We start from the raw sequence: 17,185 nt of genomic DNA, 5'->3' as shown, positions 1-17,185 counted from the left end.
TAAAATATAATTATATTACTCACCCTTGAGACTTTAATTTATAAATCACTGTTTATAAAAACAAACAAACAAAACAAAAACACTTCAGATGAAAAGTTCCACAGTGACATGGAAGTGGCCAAGGCTCAGTCTCATGAGGGAGTAAGTGTCCTGACTCTTAAGGGAATGGACTGATCAGAATTAGTTCGTGGTCAAATCTTTCATTCCCAGCCACAGCAGGACTCGTACCTACACAGAGACATCTAATTTCAAATGCTCCTGGAAATCACTCACTGTTACCTTCACACGTGTGCTTCAGAAACTTAACTATTATCCGATGGCTTTAGAAGTCAGCCACTTAGCCAGGCGGTGGCGGCGCACGCCTTTAATCCCAGCACTCGGGAGGCAGAGTCAGGTGGATTTCTGTCAGTTCGAGGCTGGTCTGGTCCGACAGCCTCCAAAACAATACAGAGAAACCTTGTCTCGTAAAAAAAAAAAAAAAAAAAGAAGCCAGCCACTTAGCTGTCCTCTATTACCTTAATTAATTACTGCAGGTAGACAAACTGTCAGCTGAAGCCTAAGCAAAAATTTAATAAATGGTTGGTGAAGTTCAGTTGAGTCTTTTTTTTATCGTTTATTTTATTTTATTTTCCAGTTTAAATTTAGATAAGAAACAAGGTTGCTTCACAAGTCAGTTCCAGGTCCCTCTCCCTTTCCCTCCCCTCCTCCCGTGCCCTCCCCCCAACCCCCCCCTGTTATCCCCTCATTCCCCCAGGGAGGGTGAGGCCCTCCATGGGGGTGTCCATAGTCTGTCATTTCATATAGGGCAGGGCCTAGACCCTTCCCCAAGAGTTCAGGGTGAGAGTGCATCTCACATTGTTCTATGGGAGTCCAAAGTCCATGTGTATACTTGGGATGAGTACTGATCTACTGCCCAAGGCTCAATAGATTACCTAGGCCTGCTCACTGACACCCAGATTCAGGGGGTCTTGATCAGTCCTGTGCTGGATTCCCAGGCTGATGCCTGGGATTCAAGAGCTAACCTTTGTCTGGTCAGCTGTTTCTGGGGGTTAAACCAGCCCAGTCTTAATCCCTTTGATCATCAGTCCTCCCCCTCTGTTACTGGCTTTCTTGAGTTCAGCTCAGTTTTAAAGCTATTCATTTTGAGCCTTCATGACCTTATACTTATAGAATAAACTATTTGTTGTAAAAAGGACACAATGCCTCCAAAAATACATTCAATGAAATCCAATTGCTCCTAGTTTACTCTAGTTTTTAAGTTGTGTTCTCTGCAGATAGTCCCACTTTAACAACTCCATCAGGCACTTTGAAGCTTCTACAGCATGCTTGAGAACTGGAGCGATATTGTCTCCTCAATTTTACATCAATGAAAAATCTTGAATTAATATTTCATGAGAAATACCTTACTTCCTAAACAAAAAGTCATGGTGCTGCACCTAGGAGCTTGCAATGGCAGTGACAGCTTGAGGAAGCCCCATGAACATCCTCAAGCCAGAGCAAAGCCCAGCATGGAGACGGGGCGTGCCCACGAAGTCCCACTCCTAGAGGAGGAACCTAGCAGCTGCTAGCTGCGGGGAGACAAGAATGGATTTCTTTAAGACTGCAGCCAATGGGTAAGTCAACCAACCATGCTCCGGCGGAAGGCCGCGCATCCAAGAATCCATGGACCACACAAGTTACATTTGGTGGGTGGGGAAGAAGGAGGAGAACACAAAACTGGGGGGGAGGAGTGGATCTGGGAGGAACTGAGAGAAAGGGTGAACATCACCCAAACTTGTTGCATGAAATTCCCAGACCTGATAAAAAAGACACGACAAAAATTCCATGTTTCTTCTTAAAGTGATACCTTAAAACTAATCTCTGAAAAAAAAAACTGTACAGAAAATTTAAAAGCCTGGTGATTAATCAGCCAACAATTAAGCTGGAGTCTGTGAGCGCTCAAGCTCCCTTACATTCCACCTGCCTCTGAGCATCTTATCCAATGAAGACGCAGCATCAGCAGCGCTGACTGGGGAACAGAGTGTGCGTGCCAACACGGTCCAACGCTGTCCACAAGTGAGCATCCAGGAAATGGGATTCTGCATCACACTCGGGCTTCCAGCCACCAGGGTGAGGCAGAGCCCTATCAAGAGGGAGTTCGCCGTGGAAGCGCAGCCCACTCCGTCTTTGGACTCCTTGGTGGGCTGTTTTTCCTTTCGCATGTTTACCGCAAGTTCTCACCATGCTTGACACACAGAGTACACTCAGATCTTCCTATCCACCTGCCAGGATTGGAATATGAAATGTCTCCCTCCTGCTCCTGTAAGAGCTTGGCCTCCAGCTGCAGGCTGTCTGGGGAGGTTGGGGGAAGCTTTGCAGTTGGGGTCCAGATGGTAGATACTACTGGAACATGGCCGTGGGGCTAGAGGGTTATAACCTAGCTGGTTTCCAGCCTGACAAGCTTCCTGGTTGGTGTCATGTACAGTGCAGAAGGCCCCCGTAGGCCACCACCATGAAGCCACCCTCGCCATGCTTTCCTGGTCACTATGCATAAGCATACGCCATTATAAACCGAGAAAAGAAACTGTCCTCACTCTGACAAAAGTGGAGAGGGGGTCAATCTTCTCTACAAGCACTCAGCTTCGTAGCACCCAAAGCCCGCTCTAAAAAGTGGGCATAGTTGGAATAAGAAAAGATAGGAAAACACAGAGAGAATTTAAAACTCTTGCCCAGATCCTTGTAGATCAAATGTTAATGGAATAACTATTCTGAATGACTTCATTAGAAAACAGCATCAGCCGCATCATCTAGCTTACACTTCCGTCACTTCTGAAGAGAGCAGGCCCACTCCCCTCACCTCCCATCCTCAATTCCACAAGGGAGCCAAGCACACTAGTTCAGGCCCTTTGGATATCCAAACATACAGAATGCTTACTCTCGACATACACTTTCAAGAAAGGCAACTGAAAATAGCAATCTGCCCTGGCTGTGCCATCGACTGAAGCTTGCAAGTCAACAGTGATGACCCACCTGCTCCATCGGCACTTGAAGACCCTGGAGCAAACAAAGGACGTCACCGCCTGTGACATCATGGAGGAGCTCCAGTTCACTACTACAGGTGCCCACGCACCCAGCATGCCTGGCACATTATCCACTGTTGAAAAGGTAGTCACTGAGATAACACGGCGTGGGCTAACCTTACTGAGGGTAATTGCTGTGGTGCTTATACCCTGGCATGGGAGTACTCACCTGGCACCTCAACATTCAGGAGTCTGCAAGATCCTGAATTATAGGCTAGCCTGGGCTACCTGATAGATTCTAGGGCTACATGGTGACACCTGGCCAAAACAAATGAACAAAAAGGTCTTGAACCCTGTGATCTAAACTGGCTGTCTCCTGCCACCAGCACCAGGCACAGATCTCCTTGTTTGCCATTATTTACCTTTAGGGCCTGACACCTCAGTCTTGAATTTTCACCCTGACTTCACAATCGTATTTCCATCCGCTTGCTACAGCTAGCCTCAACTCAGCTTGTTTTCATCAAACAGTACTTTCTCTTTTCTATTAGTGATACCAATGACTTTCCAAATCAAAGTCATCCTTTGCAATGCCAAGTCTCTCTTCTCGTTTCCAGTTCTCCTGCCAGGAGTCCTAAGTTAGGCTGCTAGACGCTCTTCAGTCCCATTAGGAAAGCTAGCTTTCTCTCCACTGGCTTACCGTCTTCTCCATCTGGGCACAAGACAGAGGTGTTATTGAGGGCCCTGATTCCTACAGCCTTACTTCTTATCACTCCCATGCCCCATTTCAATCCCCGATGAGACGACTGCCCTGTGGATGCCATTCCACGTCCTGACTCCTCCCAAGCAGGTCTTCCTTCCTCGTCATTCTGTCCCTTACAAAGCCCTTTTCTTCTCTGGATGACTTTTCCATCCAACCTGACTCAGCTCACCAACCCCCTTTCCAGGACACGTCTCACTGGAGTCTTCCTTGGTACAGAATATCATTAGGATCAACAACATGTGAAGTCAGACTACTTCCCAGAAGCCCCGACTTGCTGTCGTCTGTGGCAAATGACAAATATCCTTTATGTGACTTAGCTATGACTGAAGAGCATTTAAAACTTTAAAAACAAATCTCGTGAAATAGAACAGGTGTGCATATGCCACAGCACCCATGTGGAGGTCAGAGGTCAATCTCAAGCATCAAGTCCTCAGTTTCTACCTAAAGACAACATCTTTGGTTCCTTGCTGTAGATGCCAGGCTGCTTGGCCACTCAGCTTCTTAAGGTTTTCACTTTTGTCTCTCACCCCACTATAGCTAAGCTAAGATTATCAACGCACACTATTACTGCAGCTAGCTTTACTTGAGTCTTCCAGAGATTCAAACTCAAGTCCTTACAACTGTGCTTTCCTTAGTAAGATATCGCCTCACACCTGAAATTTATTTTTTTTTGAACCTGGGCCTGGTGGTGTGAATTTTTAACCTCAGGTACTAGGGAGACAGAAGCTGGAAGATCTCAAGTTCAAGGTCTGCCTAGGCAACTTAGTGAGGCCTGTCAAAATAAAACGTGCAAAGGACTGGGGATAAAGCCTGGTGCTGTAGGGCTTGCCCAGCATGCATGAGACCCCATGTGGGTAGGTTTGAGGTAGGATGGGGAACTTGAGGCCAGCCTGCACTAAATAAGTTCAAGGTTAGCCTACACGACACAGTAAGAACCAACATCAAAAGAAATTATACACACACACACACCCTCTCATTCCCTCTAAATAGCCAGTATATGTACCATCAAAAGACAAAATCAAGGTGCATTGGCTGCCTGCTTCATCCCATGGGAATGGGGTGGAGGAGGCAGTGGAGGCAGGTGATACTCTGAGTAACCAGGAAACTCGTGACAGACGAGCTCCTCTTCCAGCTGTTCCAGCAGCAGTGATGGCCTATGGATGGCATGCCTTCATCCTCATAACCCATAACTCAGACTACTCTCTGCTCCAGAAAATCGTCAGGGACAGGCAGGGATGGGGTGTTCTGTGCTGTCACGTGGTAGGAATTTGGGAATCCCCATGTGCACCAGTCAGGATTCGCACCATCAGCTCAGTCACATGATTTTCAGTTTAGCCAGTCTTCAATTCCCCGTGGTGTCAAATATACCATCATCACAGCACTGCCAGGTAGAATTCTCATCCTACTGGAGACAGCAAGCCAGCCGTGACCTGATCATGTTTTACAACAAGCATGAGTCTGTTCAGAGGCAGAGATGGTTTCTTCAACAGAGACAGGAGTAATGATCTCAGGGGTCATGACAATGGAAACCATACAGTAACTAGTAAAGACAGAGAGTGCCTGTCACCCCATCGTGTCAAAAAACAGCAACTTTGCTTAAATGGCCATTTTAGGCCCTGTGACTAAATTGGTCTGAATTATTTTTGAGAATCTATAAAGAACAGCTTTCCAAGTTGCCATGTTTCTTTATACAAATTTTCAAACCCCACATCTAGTTTCATACAGAAATGGGAATTGTGGTTGTAGTTTAATCCATCCGTCCGTTCCCTTCTGTCCTTCTGTCCGTCCATCCATCTGTTATGACAATTTCACACTGAACCTAGAGCTCAGCAATTCAGCTAGACTGGCTGGCCAGCAAACACAAAGGAGTCTCCTTCTTCCTCCAAAGTCGAGATTACAGGCATAAGCTATGTGCTCAGCCTTCTCCATGTGTGCTGGGCACAGAACTCGCGTCTCCCTGCTTGTATAGCAAGCACTGTACATACTGATTCACTTTCCCAGCCTCATCTGGGGCTTTTATGAAGAGGAAAGGTTTACATAATAGAAAGTGCTACAATTCTTAATTCAGACAGCTTGGGATGGGTGAATTGTATAGATTAGCTGTACTGTAAGTGTTTTAAATATGTTATCCGTTATACTGAAAGAAATCTCTTGCCAATATATCATTTTGGAGAGCTTGAGAGAAAACTTTCAAGTTGAAATGGTTAAGCATGTTCTGGTGCAGGAGGATCTCTGGGAGTTGGAGGCCAGCTTAGTCTACAATGCCAGTTCCAGGATAGCTAGGGCTGTTACACAGAGAAAGCCTGTCTCCAAACAAACAAACACACAAACAAACCCAAAGTGTATCTTAAAGTTGCTCAAAAACTGAATAAAATAGCATGTGTAGGTTAAAAAGAAACCTAGATGGCCCTGACACACAAGTACTGGAGCAGTGACAACATTGTTGATAACACTGCAACAATTTCAGAATGTAGTAAGGCATCCTGTTAACTCTTGACAGTGTTTACAAGAGGATGCTTCACCTTGCATTCACCCACATCAGTCTTAGACTAGGTGAGAAACATCTTTTGACACGTAGACTGGACCCTGCAGCTGACCCAAGTGAGCTGGGGGAAAAGAGGGGTTGAAGAAAGCTTCAGTCTTGCATAATAGAGTGCTCTGAGGGAAGTCATCTTCTGCCACAACTAACTCCAATTCTGAGAAACACGGGATAAGAACAGAAATGGAAAACTAGACAATGTTACCTAAAATGTTACTGAGGCTGAGTTAAGAGCACTTGCTACTTTTGCAGAGGACCCAAGTTCAATTCCCAGCACCCATGCTGGGAAGCTTACAATTGCCTGTAACTCCAGTTCCAGGGTACCTGACATCCCTTCTGGTCTCTGCAGGCACAGGTACATAAGTGATACATATACATAGATACATGCATTTACACACAAATAAAAAAATAAAAACTGATAATTTAAACTAAATAGAAACAATTTTAAACAAAAAGTTACTGTGCAAGTAATAAATCTAAGGTAACTACATTTTCATACACTTTGTATTACTTGATGAATAAAAGACAGGTACTTATTTAAAACAGGACACATAAAAGGTATTTATAGGAGCAGGCCTTTCCATCTTCCATAACAAAAGACTGTTATTACATAATCACTCTTTTTAGTGACACAAGACCTTTCAAGCCCCTTAGTAACTAAATGACTTTAGTATCAATTCATTAGAAGTCAATAATTAACAAATTCAAATTTTAAAATATTTTTGAATACATATCATTTTGCTACAAGTAAAAAAAAAACAGTAATACAAACTCTGTAATGACAGGGACTTTATTTTGTTCTTTATTGTATTCCCAGAACCTAAAACAAATAGCATATGTTCCTGACATATCGAAGATACTCAGTAAATATTTGTTGAGTGAATAGTATGAGCTAATATTCCTTATATGCTAATACTTAAACCTATTCCATTTTCAGAGGCCAGTCACCTGCTTTGTGCTTAGATGTTATTTGACTAGAAGCCATCTGAAACCATTGGGCTTTTCTTCCTCAGCCCACTAACCAGAAACACTGATGCTTGCCTTTCAACTGGCATGGATTTTGTGGGGTTCAGCTAAGATGATAGAAAAGAAAATATTCTGTGAACTATAAGAAGCATGTATCTGCCTGTGTTAAGTTCTTTGTGCAGTGAGGATATAAATATGTTCGGAGTAAATTAAAATGAAATCACTTTATACTGGCTGAGTTATGGAAGATTGCAAAACCCTTTACAGTCTTCTTTAAACATATCCAGAATGTATTTGCTTTCACCAATCTTTTTATAACTAAAACTTCATAGTATCATTTTTTCCTCAAACTGATATAGCAGGCTGCTACTGATATGTATAATCTACAATCAGGATTTAACCTTTATTTGGTAATAATGTATATAGAAACTAGAATTGAGCTTGAAACCACAAGGCTTGGATTTCAGTTTCAGCTAATTCACCTAACCATAACAAAGCATGCATGTTGTAAGACTATGGTTTCTGGGAATTTACTGTGTGAGGCTCTTTTTTGAAGCAGTTCACATGTTTTCACTCATTTAATTCTCACAGCAGCCCTCTGTGGAAGAGACCAGAGCACAGAGAGGGCAGGCCCCATGCCCAGGTCCCACAGTAGGTGGAGGCTGTACCGAGACTCTGGTAGGTGTCTCTCTAGAGCTTTGTCACTCGTCGTAAAACATCTCTAGCTACAGAGGCCTCACCTTCCGTCTGAAGGTTCCCTGGAGGACCCATTCATACGTATAAAACTACAGAGAGTCAAGAACTATATAATTAATACTAAAGACAAAAATCTGGGCAGGTGAGATAGCTCATCAGCAAAGGCATTTGCTGCCGGCCCATTCCCAGGTCCAACACCGAAGAGGAAAAGCAATTCCCACAAGCTGTCCTCTGGTTTCCGCACGCACACTGTGGCATGTGTGTGTGTGCACATGCAATAAAGTAAATACATGAAAACATCAAAAAACGCATGCACACCATAGCATGTATGTGTGTGCACATGTAATAAAGTAAATACATGAAAACATCAACAAATGAAAAATGCCCCCTTTCCTTACACAATTTAAATAAAAGCACCTGTGTGCGCGCGCGCGCATGCTCGCGCGCATGGTGCACACACACACACACACCTGACTTTTACAGAAGCCGGTTCAAATTGTCAATTACACAGCTCTGCTGTTTTCTTTTGGAGAGTGGGGGACACAGGACAGAGGGGAGGTCAGTGTAAAAACCCCAAATGAAAAGACAGCAGTGCTCCACAGTGGGATCAGTTCGAAAGACCCGAGTATAAAGATTCAATGCAGGAAAGACTTTTACATAAGCTCCCTGAATACTAAGAAGAAGTTACGAAACATCTCAGAGTTAATACCAAAAGATCAATGGATTAAATGTTATCTAAATATATTTCAATGCAACAGAACCTTATGTAATCTCAATGGGACTTCTGATTTTGGCAAGGGTTTCCAAGCTTTCTTTTTCTGTCGACAAGGATAAGTTTGGTTGTGTGTGGGCCAACTCCAGACTCGATTATTTTTTCTAATAGTATTTGTTTCATTCTAAGAAACAAGAAAAATTACAGCAAAGGATATTTTTCATTATCAATGCTGACAGTACCGTTAATAACTATAGTTGGACAATTATAAATGTATTTCAAATGCTTACCGAGCTAACTCACCAACTCCCAAAAAAGTTAACTCTGACAACTGTACAGATGGATTTATGAGGTTAGCAGCTAGCAAATTGTGGTGGGCTGTTTGTTTTGAAGGCTAGGAATGCAAAGCTGAATATTACATATGCCAGGCAGGTACTCTACCCCGAACTATATGCCTACTCTTATTAGTGCCCATAAGTTGTGAAACATAAATTTGCCATCTGCCAACTAAAATATGTTTTGTCTGATTGTCCTCCCTTTATCTCACACAAAGAACTCAAAAGATAAAAATATTATTCTCACCAGTATCATTGAGATACTTATTCAGGTGTAGAACTACTGATTTTTGACAAGCCTACGTATAAGAAAAAAATGAATACGCTAACAAAGTGAAAGGCAAGAGACCTGGGTTCTAGTCCTGCAAAAGTGTGGTTTTGTAGCTTGTAGACAAATCCTACATGTAGTCTGCAAAGCTTGGAAACAAGAGTTCATTATTCACAGCTTTTCTATTAAAGATACCATCTTGGTCTAAGCTCTAGAATCTTAAGACTGTGCTCAGGATGTTAAGTGAGTTCTACCTTAGGAATCGAACTCACTATTCTTCCATAACATCACCTGAATTAATGTAATCAATCAGATCAAATAACTACATCAGATGTTAATAACAAATACTGCTTCAAGTTTCATTCAAGATTACATACTGATGACAAAAAAAAACTTTCCTTGAAAATATCCATTAAAATTTCTGTTAGATGAACTACAGAGACAGATGAATCCTAGGTCAACATATAAAAGTGGAGGGTCTGAGCTGCCTAGACAAGCCACCACCCAGGAGATGGACAAGTCGCGTGTCCTAGCTCTGCTTCTTGGTTAAGGTCAGACCACAGCCTATGACTGGGGCGGCCGAGTCCAGCTTCCCCACTCGACTTGATTCGCCCAGAGAACTTGAGTCACCCCCACAGAACTGTGGATTCCAAAGCTTTCTTTTGTTCTGCTCCTCACCAAAATACTGGGAGAAAATGAAAACGTGACGCATTTGTGCTCTGAACTCCAGGGGTACGATTGAAGCTACTGTCACTTGCTCAACATGACTAAAAGACTCACAAGATGATACTTTCTATGACAACTATAACTTAACTCTAGCCTCAAAATCAGTTCATATTTCCAGTGTCACCGATTTCCTGGGGACTGTTCCCTAAGTAATTTCTCATGGCAGGCAACAGACACAAAGCAAGCCCAGCATCAGGTGATCATGACACTGTTGCCATCCGGGCCTGATTCTTCTTTCATGTATTAGGAGGAGTTTCAGAATGTTTAGCAGTGTCCTTGGAAGGGCTACTAGATGTCTGTACTGACATGACCCCCACAAGGGATGACCATCCAAAGATGTCTCTAGATGCTTTTCTAGATAAGGTCCACTGGTATAGAATCCCCAGGAGGTAATCCCCACATCCCCACCTTCCAGCCCGGTAGAGAACAGCCAAGATCTAAAGAGGAACTCTTGGTTTTACTAAGTTTGCATGACCCTTTTTCGCAGCCTAAAGCCATCTTAAGAAAAGCGCTAACCAGGAGACGAAGACAAAGCTGGGGCTTCTTGGAGACCAAAACACAAACTAAAGACGGACAAAGCTTCCCTTTACAGGTCTACTGTGAGTAGGGCAAACTCTCCGCCAACACCAGGGGAAACGTGGGAGCACGCCCAGAGGTCTATGGCAGCAGGATCTGAGACAGGCAGGTGGCCTTTCCAGGAGCAAGCGATCCCTCAGACGCTTTCAGGTAAGAGTTGACCACCTTGGGGACAGCCGGCCACCAACTCCGAGCCCGGCCGCCGCTGGGCCTCCGGGTGCCGGTGCCCGCGCCGAGCTCCCGCCACGCCCACCGAACGTCACCCGTTACACAACGCCCCCCCACCCAGCTTATGCAATTCTGCCCTCCCGCGGCTTCCAATTGCCCCGGTGACTTTAGTGCAAGACCAAGGTAGACCCGGAACCCCCGGACCCTGCCTTGTCCGGGGGATGCTCGCCCCCCACCCTGGCTGGGGTTCCCGGACAGCGCGCAGCGGGAAGCCCGCGGCCCCCACCCACCCAGCCACCCAGCCACCCAGCCAGCCACCCACCCCATGGCCCGGGTCCCCTCTCGGCGCGCACACGCGGGAACCTGGCGTCCGCGCCCCTCCCCGCGCCGCGTCACTCGCGACTCCCAGGCGATCCCCACCGTGACCGAAGCACCCCGGGGCGCCGCCCCCTCCCACACCCGCGATCCCCGCTCGCCCGGCCCGCACCGCAGCCCCGCGTCACCTGCTCGGAGGGCGTCGCAGGCGGCGGCCAGGGCCTCTCTGTAGCGCCCTTGGTGGAGCAGTTCCCCGAGGCGGCCGGCCGCCCGCGCGCGCTCGCGCTGCCCCGGGAACCACTTCTCCGCCAGGTGGTTGAGCACGACGCTGGTTCGGAAGTCGGCGATGGCGGCGGCCAGGGGCGGCGGCCGCGGGGTCCCCTCGGCGGCGGCGGCGGCGGCGGCGGGCGGCAGGCGGTCCCGGCACAGGCGGCAGCGGGCGCGCAGTTCCCTTCGCAGGCAACGGCGGCAGTAGCTGTGGCCGCACGGCACGGTCACCGGCTCGCTCAGGAAGCCCCGGCAGCCCAGGCAGCTAAGCAGCCCGGCCGCGCCCGCCGCGGGCGCCGCGCTCCAGCGCAGCCCGTGGCGGAGCCGGTAGCTGAACACCAAGCAGTCCACTAGCGACCCGAGGCGCTCGGGCCTGGCCGGGGCCCCGCGGCGTAGCGCGGCCGCGAACGCCTCCAGCGCTCCCTTCAGGTGGCCGCCCAGCGCCAGCAGCTCGCCCCGGCGGAGCAGCAGCTCCCAGCGTCCCGGCTCCGCGCCCGCGCGCTCCAGCCGCTCGCCGCCGCCCACTTCCCACGGCCCGTTCCCGCTCCGCCGGCCGCCGGCCGCCTCCCGATTCCCGCCCGGGGACGCCCTCGCCACGGCCGGAGAAGACATGGCCCGCGCAGGGCTGCTCCGCCACCGCCGCCCGCCGCCACGGTCCGGGAACCTCCGGGGCGCGCGGCTCCTCCGCACGCGGCCGGCGAGCAGGGGGGCGTGGCGCGCGGACATGGCGGGGCGGCGCGCGCCCGGGGAGCCCCGGGGGCGGGGTCTGGACATGCGGGGCGGGGCCTAGCGAGGCGGAGCGGGGCGGGCCTTGGCTGCCGAGCCCGGCCTCCCGACACGCGGCCGGCCGCCCAGTTCCCGGGAGCGGGCCCACCGGTCCCGCCCTTTCTGAGCCCCTCCTGGCGAGGGACGAGAGATCAGATGATCCCCAGCGGGGATCTAATTGGCTTCTCTGACCAGGAGGGCATGGCTGGTGACTGAACAAAGCCCGTAGTCTCCCGGGCGGCCTGCCGGGTGACACCTCCTATAGCCGTGGCCCGTCCCCAGGCCTTTATGGTGGGCGTCTGCGCACCCGCAGTACTGTGACCCCAAACCTCTTGCACCTGAGTAGGAACTTCGACCCCTCCCGGCGGTAGAAGGAAGCCTTGGGTGGCTCTGGATGCCCTGGGTTACTGCTGGCAAGTACAAGCAGAGGGACAATGAATGCACGGTGTGGTGACTTTGAGACTCAAATCTGAAGTCGGTCGACTTACACACACACACACACACACACTCACACACTCACACACACACACACACACACGAACACTCACACTCACTCCACGTCCTGAGGCTGCTTCCTCCCAGCACGCGGAGTTTTTCCTGGTGCTAGGTTCGTGCAGATGAAAGTTCATTAAGAGTACGAACGACAGGAATGAACTGTCCCGATGAAGCCCGATACTTTGTGTGCGATCTTAAATTTAAAAAGTGCAATACACTAAAACCCATTAAACCATAAAAACAAGCCCACGAATGCTCTTAGAAAGCGAAGGTGTGCTCTACATCCTACATAAACACACCAATCCACAGTGACTTAAAGTTCTTTTTAATGAGAAAACGGGGAAAAATATTTTCCCGATGGCAGAAATCAGATCACTACAATGCAAGCAGTCTGCAGCTTTGTCGACGGAAGACCGTTTGGCGTATATATAATGGGTCCTAGTTCCTTTAAATGTGACAGCAGCGGGTTTAATACTCTCAATGGAAATATTTATAGATTTGATTATAGGGTACTGGATCGTTAATGTAGGAAGGGATTTGAGGCTTTTGGGTCTTTTTCAGATACTTGGTAACAGGAAGGGAAATATATTGTACTCAAACCCCACAGTCAGTTTTATAAAGAGATTTTAACATCTTCTCACTGTGGTAGTATCATTTACAATGTTTAGTAAGCTGTTATCTTTCTTCGAAAAATTTTACTTACGATTTTCAAGACAAAGCAAGTCGATGGTCATGCTGTCTGAAATTAGCTAACTATGGATGCTAACCCCTGTTTACACAGAACAGGTGTTGAAGGTCCAAAGTGTCTTCCGGCTACACAATGAGCAAATTATATCTTCAGAAAAGACGGAGGGGACAGGAACAAAGAGGCATAGGAAGAAGAAGAGTTAAGGACAGTCCCAGTCTCCTGCTCCAGCATTGACGCACAAATTGCATCTGAAGCAAGCTCCAGTCAGGCAAAGAGCACTTCTTCGTCATCTGTGGTGGGGAGCACAGAGAATCGTTCATGAGCAGAATCTTAAATCTAAGTCACAATGGGCAGAGCAATTGTGTTTACCTAATTTGTATAGCTCTGGGATTGAGGCCAGGACCTCCTGCCTGCTAGGCAAACCCCCAAGCATGGAAACACAGCTCCAGCAGAACAATGACTTTTGTTAGATGCTTAGATATTCACTTAAGACTTAAAAAATCTAAGCAGTATAGCACATGCTCACAGACACACACACACACACACACACACCCTGCTGTTCACTTTTATGCTTCATTCGCATCCCCTGCAGTTTTTGAAATGTGCCCCAGCAAGCATTTCATTATGTGTATTCATGATTAGACAAAGTATAACAAATTGATAAACATGCATTTCTTTCCAGATACAGCTTAAATCTGTATGTTTGTTATGAAATTTCTCTCAAAAGGAAAGTGGGTACTACAGAAAATAAAATCGAAGAATCCCTGTGTCCTTTGGAGTTTCTTTCCCTAATGAGGGTGACGGGTACACCTGATGCTGGCATGAAATGCAGTGGCACAATTGTGATGAGGTTGGGGGGAGGGGGCGGGAGGAGGAGTCACATCCCGTCCTGCAAGGCATTTGTGAATGGCTATAATTCATGTTTGCTGGTTTATACATTTACATAACCTGCTCTCGCCCATTTATGTAACTTATTTATGTAAGAGGCTGTACTTCCACTGTGGCCTTTGAATGCAGCACAGCTTCCCCGTGAGTCAGGGAGACCCAGCACAGTCACCACTGGCTTTGTAATGGGTCATTCTTCTGTCATCCTCTGCCACCAAAAAGGGTATGCCCTTTGCTGCCGCTGCCTCTTAAACTCAAAGGAGAAAGAAATTAGTAGCTTCATTCATTTTCTAAAATCTAGCCTTTGGTCTCTGACTCATTCAGCAGGCTGCAATGAAAAAGAGGGCATCCTGCAAGCCAGTCCCTGGACAAGAGGCGTCTAATAGCCTCAAGCGCTCTCTCCTTTCTTCCGGCAAACATTACTGCCTTTTTTCATTCTTTGCTAAAGAAGTAGTAAAGTCAGGAGGTTTGTGTTTCATTTCAGTTTTTTTTAATGTTGTCTTCTAAAATAGCTCCGTTATGTAAGAGAGTCAGAAGAAAAGCGTATCTGTTTCCTAATTTGGAAAATGCTTATCACCATCGTTCCCTAGTTATCCCTCCTGCCCACTGCCGCACCCCAAGACTTTCCTGATATAGTTAGAATGCTAAGAATAACATTGACACAATGGTTTTCTTGCACACAATTCAGCAGGAGGGCATTTGAACCTCCTGTTTGTACAGTCAATGAATTTACCATTTGTTTTTCACAGTATCATTAAAAAGAAAGGCAGCTAAGTTTAAATTTGAAAGAGCATAGGCTGAGAGATGTAACACAAAGGTAGAATATATACTTAAGCAGTCCTGGGCTCAATTTTACACACATACATACATCACACACACACACACACACACAGTATAATTCCTGGTTCAGGTTAATGACATTCTAGCAGCTATAATCTAGCTAACACACTGAAAACTAAGCTATACATGTTCATATTATCAGCCCATATCCAATAGTGTTTCTATAAGTGAAACACCTACAGAAAGGACTTCAAAATCCCTCTTCTACTAAGTCTCAGTCATTATATAGGAAAACAGAGCTGAGAGACTCCTGGCTTGACGGAAGTCTTCTAGGGGAGGGAACTCGGACCCCTTCGTCCTGACTGTGTTCCCTGGGTTGTGGGAGGGGGGTCACCTGCTTCACTGGCTCCCATTTGCCATCTGCACAGAGGACAAACTAGAAGCGGCTCTGAGCTGCCTTCTACCCCGGGAGCCTAGCTAGAGAGGTTTATGTGAAAGCAATGACTGGTGGAACAATGTTTCCCAAGCTCAGGAACACAGCAGCATGACACCTGATGCAAATGGAACAGAAGGAAAAGGCTGGAAGGGAGGGCACCGTGTCTTGAGAACTGTACGCTGTTGCTGCACACTCAGTCCTGCTCAGAGCAGGTGGAATGAGCCTCTGGGCCAGGGATCCCCTAACCCCCCCCCCCCCGCATAGCTGCTTACCCCTACCATAAATCTGGGAGAGGCTGGAGAAAAGCCTGGGGGGGAGGGGGCTGGTTATATAACAGGCATTTGTAAGGAAGTTTATATAAGATGCTAAAAATACAGTATATGATCGCTGCAGTGGTGTTCTAAGTGAAAAGCCCTAATGAGGACAACCTGAGCAGGTTAAATAGAGGTGATCCTGAGCAGACGTCTAAACCTAGTGACTTGCAGTGGTGACTGAGGACAGCTTACCACTTGCTAAAACTGCTTGCTATCCCTGTGAGGAGCACTCAAGGATTGTCCTGAGGGTGCTTGCCTTAATGCTTTCAGGGACTCTAGGAGTACTAAGTGTGTACTTGCTATTCTATTTTATTATATTCAAATGGAGGTATTTCCCAGACAGGGTTTCTCTCTGTAACAGTAGTCCTGACTGTCCTGGAACTCTCTTTGAGACCATACTGACCTAGAATTCACTGAGATCCACCTGCCTCTGCCTCCCAAGTATTAGGATTAAACGTATGGGTCACCTGTGCCACCTCTTTGGGCTCTTAAAAAGAAATAAGCAAAGTAACAAACCTCATATGCTAGTTAAATTCTAAGAACTAACTAACCATGTATCCCTGGGTATTTCCTCTGCCTCCTTAGTACCATTAGCATCTGAACACACACACACACACACACACACACACACACACACACACCTCCTTAGTATCATTATCGTCTGAACACACACAGGCACACATACACACACCTCCTTAGTACCATTATCTGAATACACACACACTGACATTCGCATGTGCACACACACAAAAGCATACACACACACACACACACACCTCCTTAGAATCATTATTGTCTGAACACACACATACACACATGCACATACACACACAGGCACACTTACACTCACACACACACACCTCTTTAGTACCATTGTCATCTGAATATACACACACTGACATATGCATGTGAACACTCACACACACAAGCATACACACACACACATACAGAGGCACACACAGGCACACACTACACTCTAGAATATAAGCCCCTTGGAATCTGGGATCTCTGCTCTCCTTTTCACTGATGAGTCCCTGGAATAAGTAAGACGTCACTAGGTGACTGTTGAATGAACCCTCCCACAAATGGGACAATCATCTAATGGTCTGCTTCCATGCTCACACCATGAACCTAGCTTGTACACTAACATCCTGTAACACCAATTTTCTCCTCTTCCTTCCAGTTGTGGCTTGAAGACACCTTCTTAAAATTCGGAACCTTCTGTGTGATGGTATGGGGGGTTTGGTAAGTCATTGGGACGTGACAGCAGAGCCTTCATGAGTGACAGAACTTTTATAGGAGGTCCGAGGACTTGCTCAGTCTTTCTATTGTTACCTGTTAATATTACTGTTGTTATTGCCCCAGTGTTGGGGATAGAAGAACACCCCCCTTAAATATCCCACAAGTTTTATTGACTGTCTAATATTTCAATCATTGTGGAGAGATTGAATGTTGCAGATCCAGATCCAAATTATCATAGACGATCTTAACCCTT

General features: G+C 46.8%; 1 protein-coding gene and 1 long non-coding RNA gene across 3 annotated transcripts in view; one reads left to right on the top strand and one right to left on the bottom strand.

Moving 5' to 3' along the window:
• Lonrf1 (LON peptidase N-terminal domain and ring finger 1) overlaps positions 1–12,017 on the bottom strand; it is a 32,565-nt gene extending 20,548 nt beyond the window's left edge. For both annotated transcript variants that reach the window (XM_040731816.1, XM_040731817.1), the window contains exon 1: positions 11,249–12,017. In XM_040731816.1, coding sequence (XP_040587750.1) covers positions 11,249–11,939 — 691 coding nt within the window. In that variant the 5' untranslated portion in view covers positions 11,940–12,017. The remainder of the gene's footprint in view (positions 1–11,248) is intronic.
• On the top strand, positions 10,495–14,044 carry LOC121134124. Its single transcript, XR_005871152.1, has 2 exons — positions 10,495–10,727; positions 13,369–14,044. It is a non-coding gene; the product is annotated as an uncharacterized LOC121134124 (long non-coding RNA).
• Positions 14,045–17,185: the final 3,141 nt, after the last annotated feature.

This window comes from Mesocricetus auratus, unplaced genomic scaffold (assembly GCF_017639785.1).
Source record: "Mesocricetus auratus isolate SY011 unplaced genomic scaffold, BCM_Maur_2.0 Super-Scaffold_100026, whole genome shotgun sequence".
NCBI lineage: Eukaryota > Metazoa > Chordata > Mammalia > Rodentia > Cricetidae > Mesocricetus > Mesocricetus auratus.
This window is presented reverse-complemented; position numbering and strand designations above follow the sequence as displayed.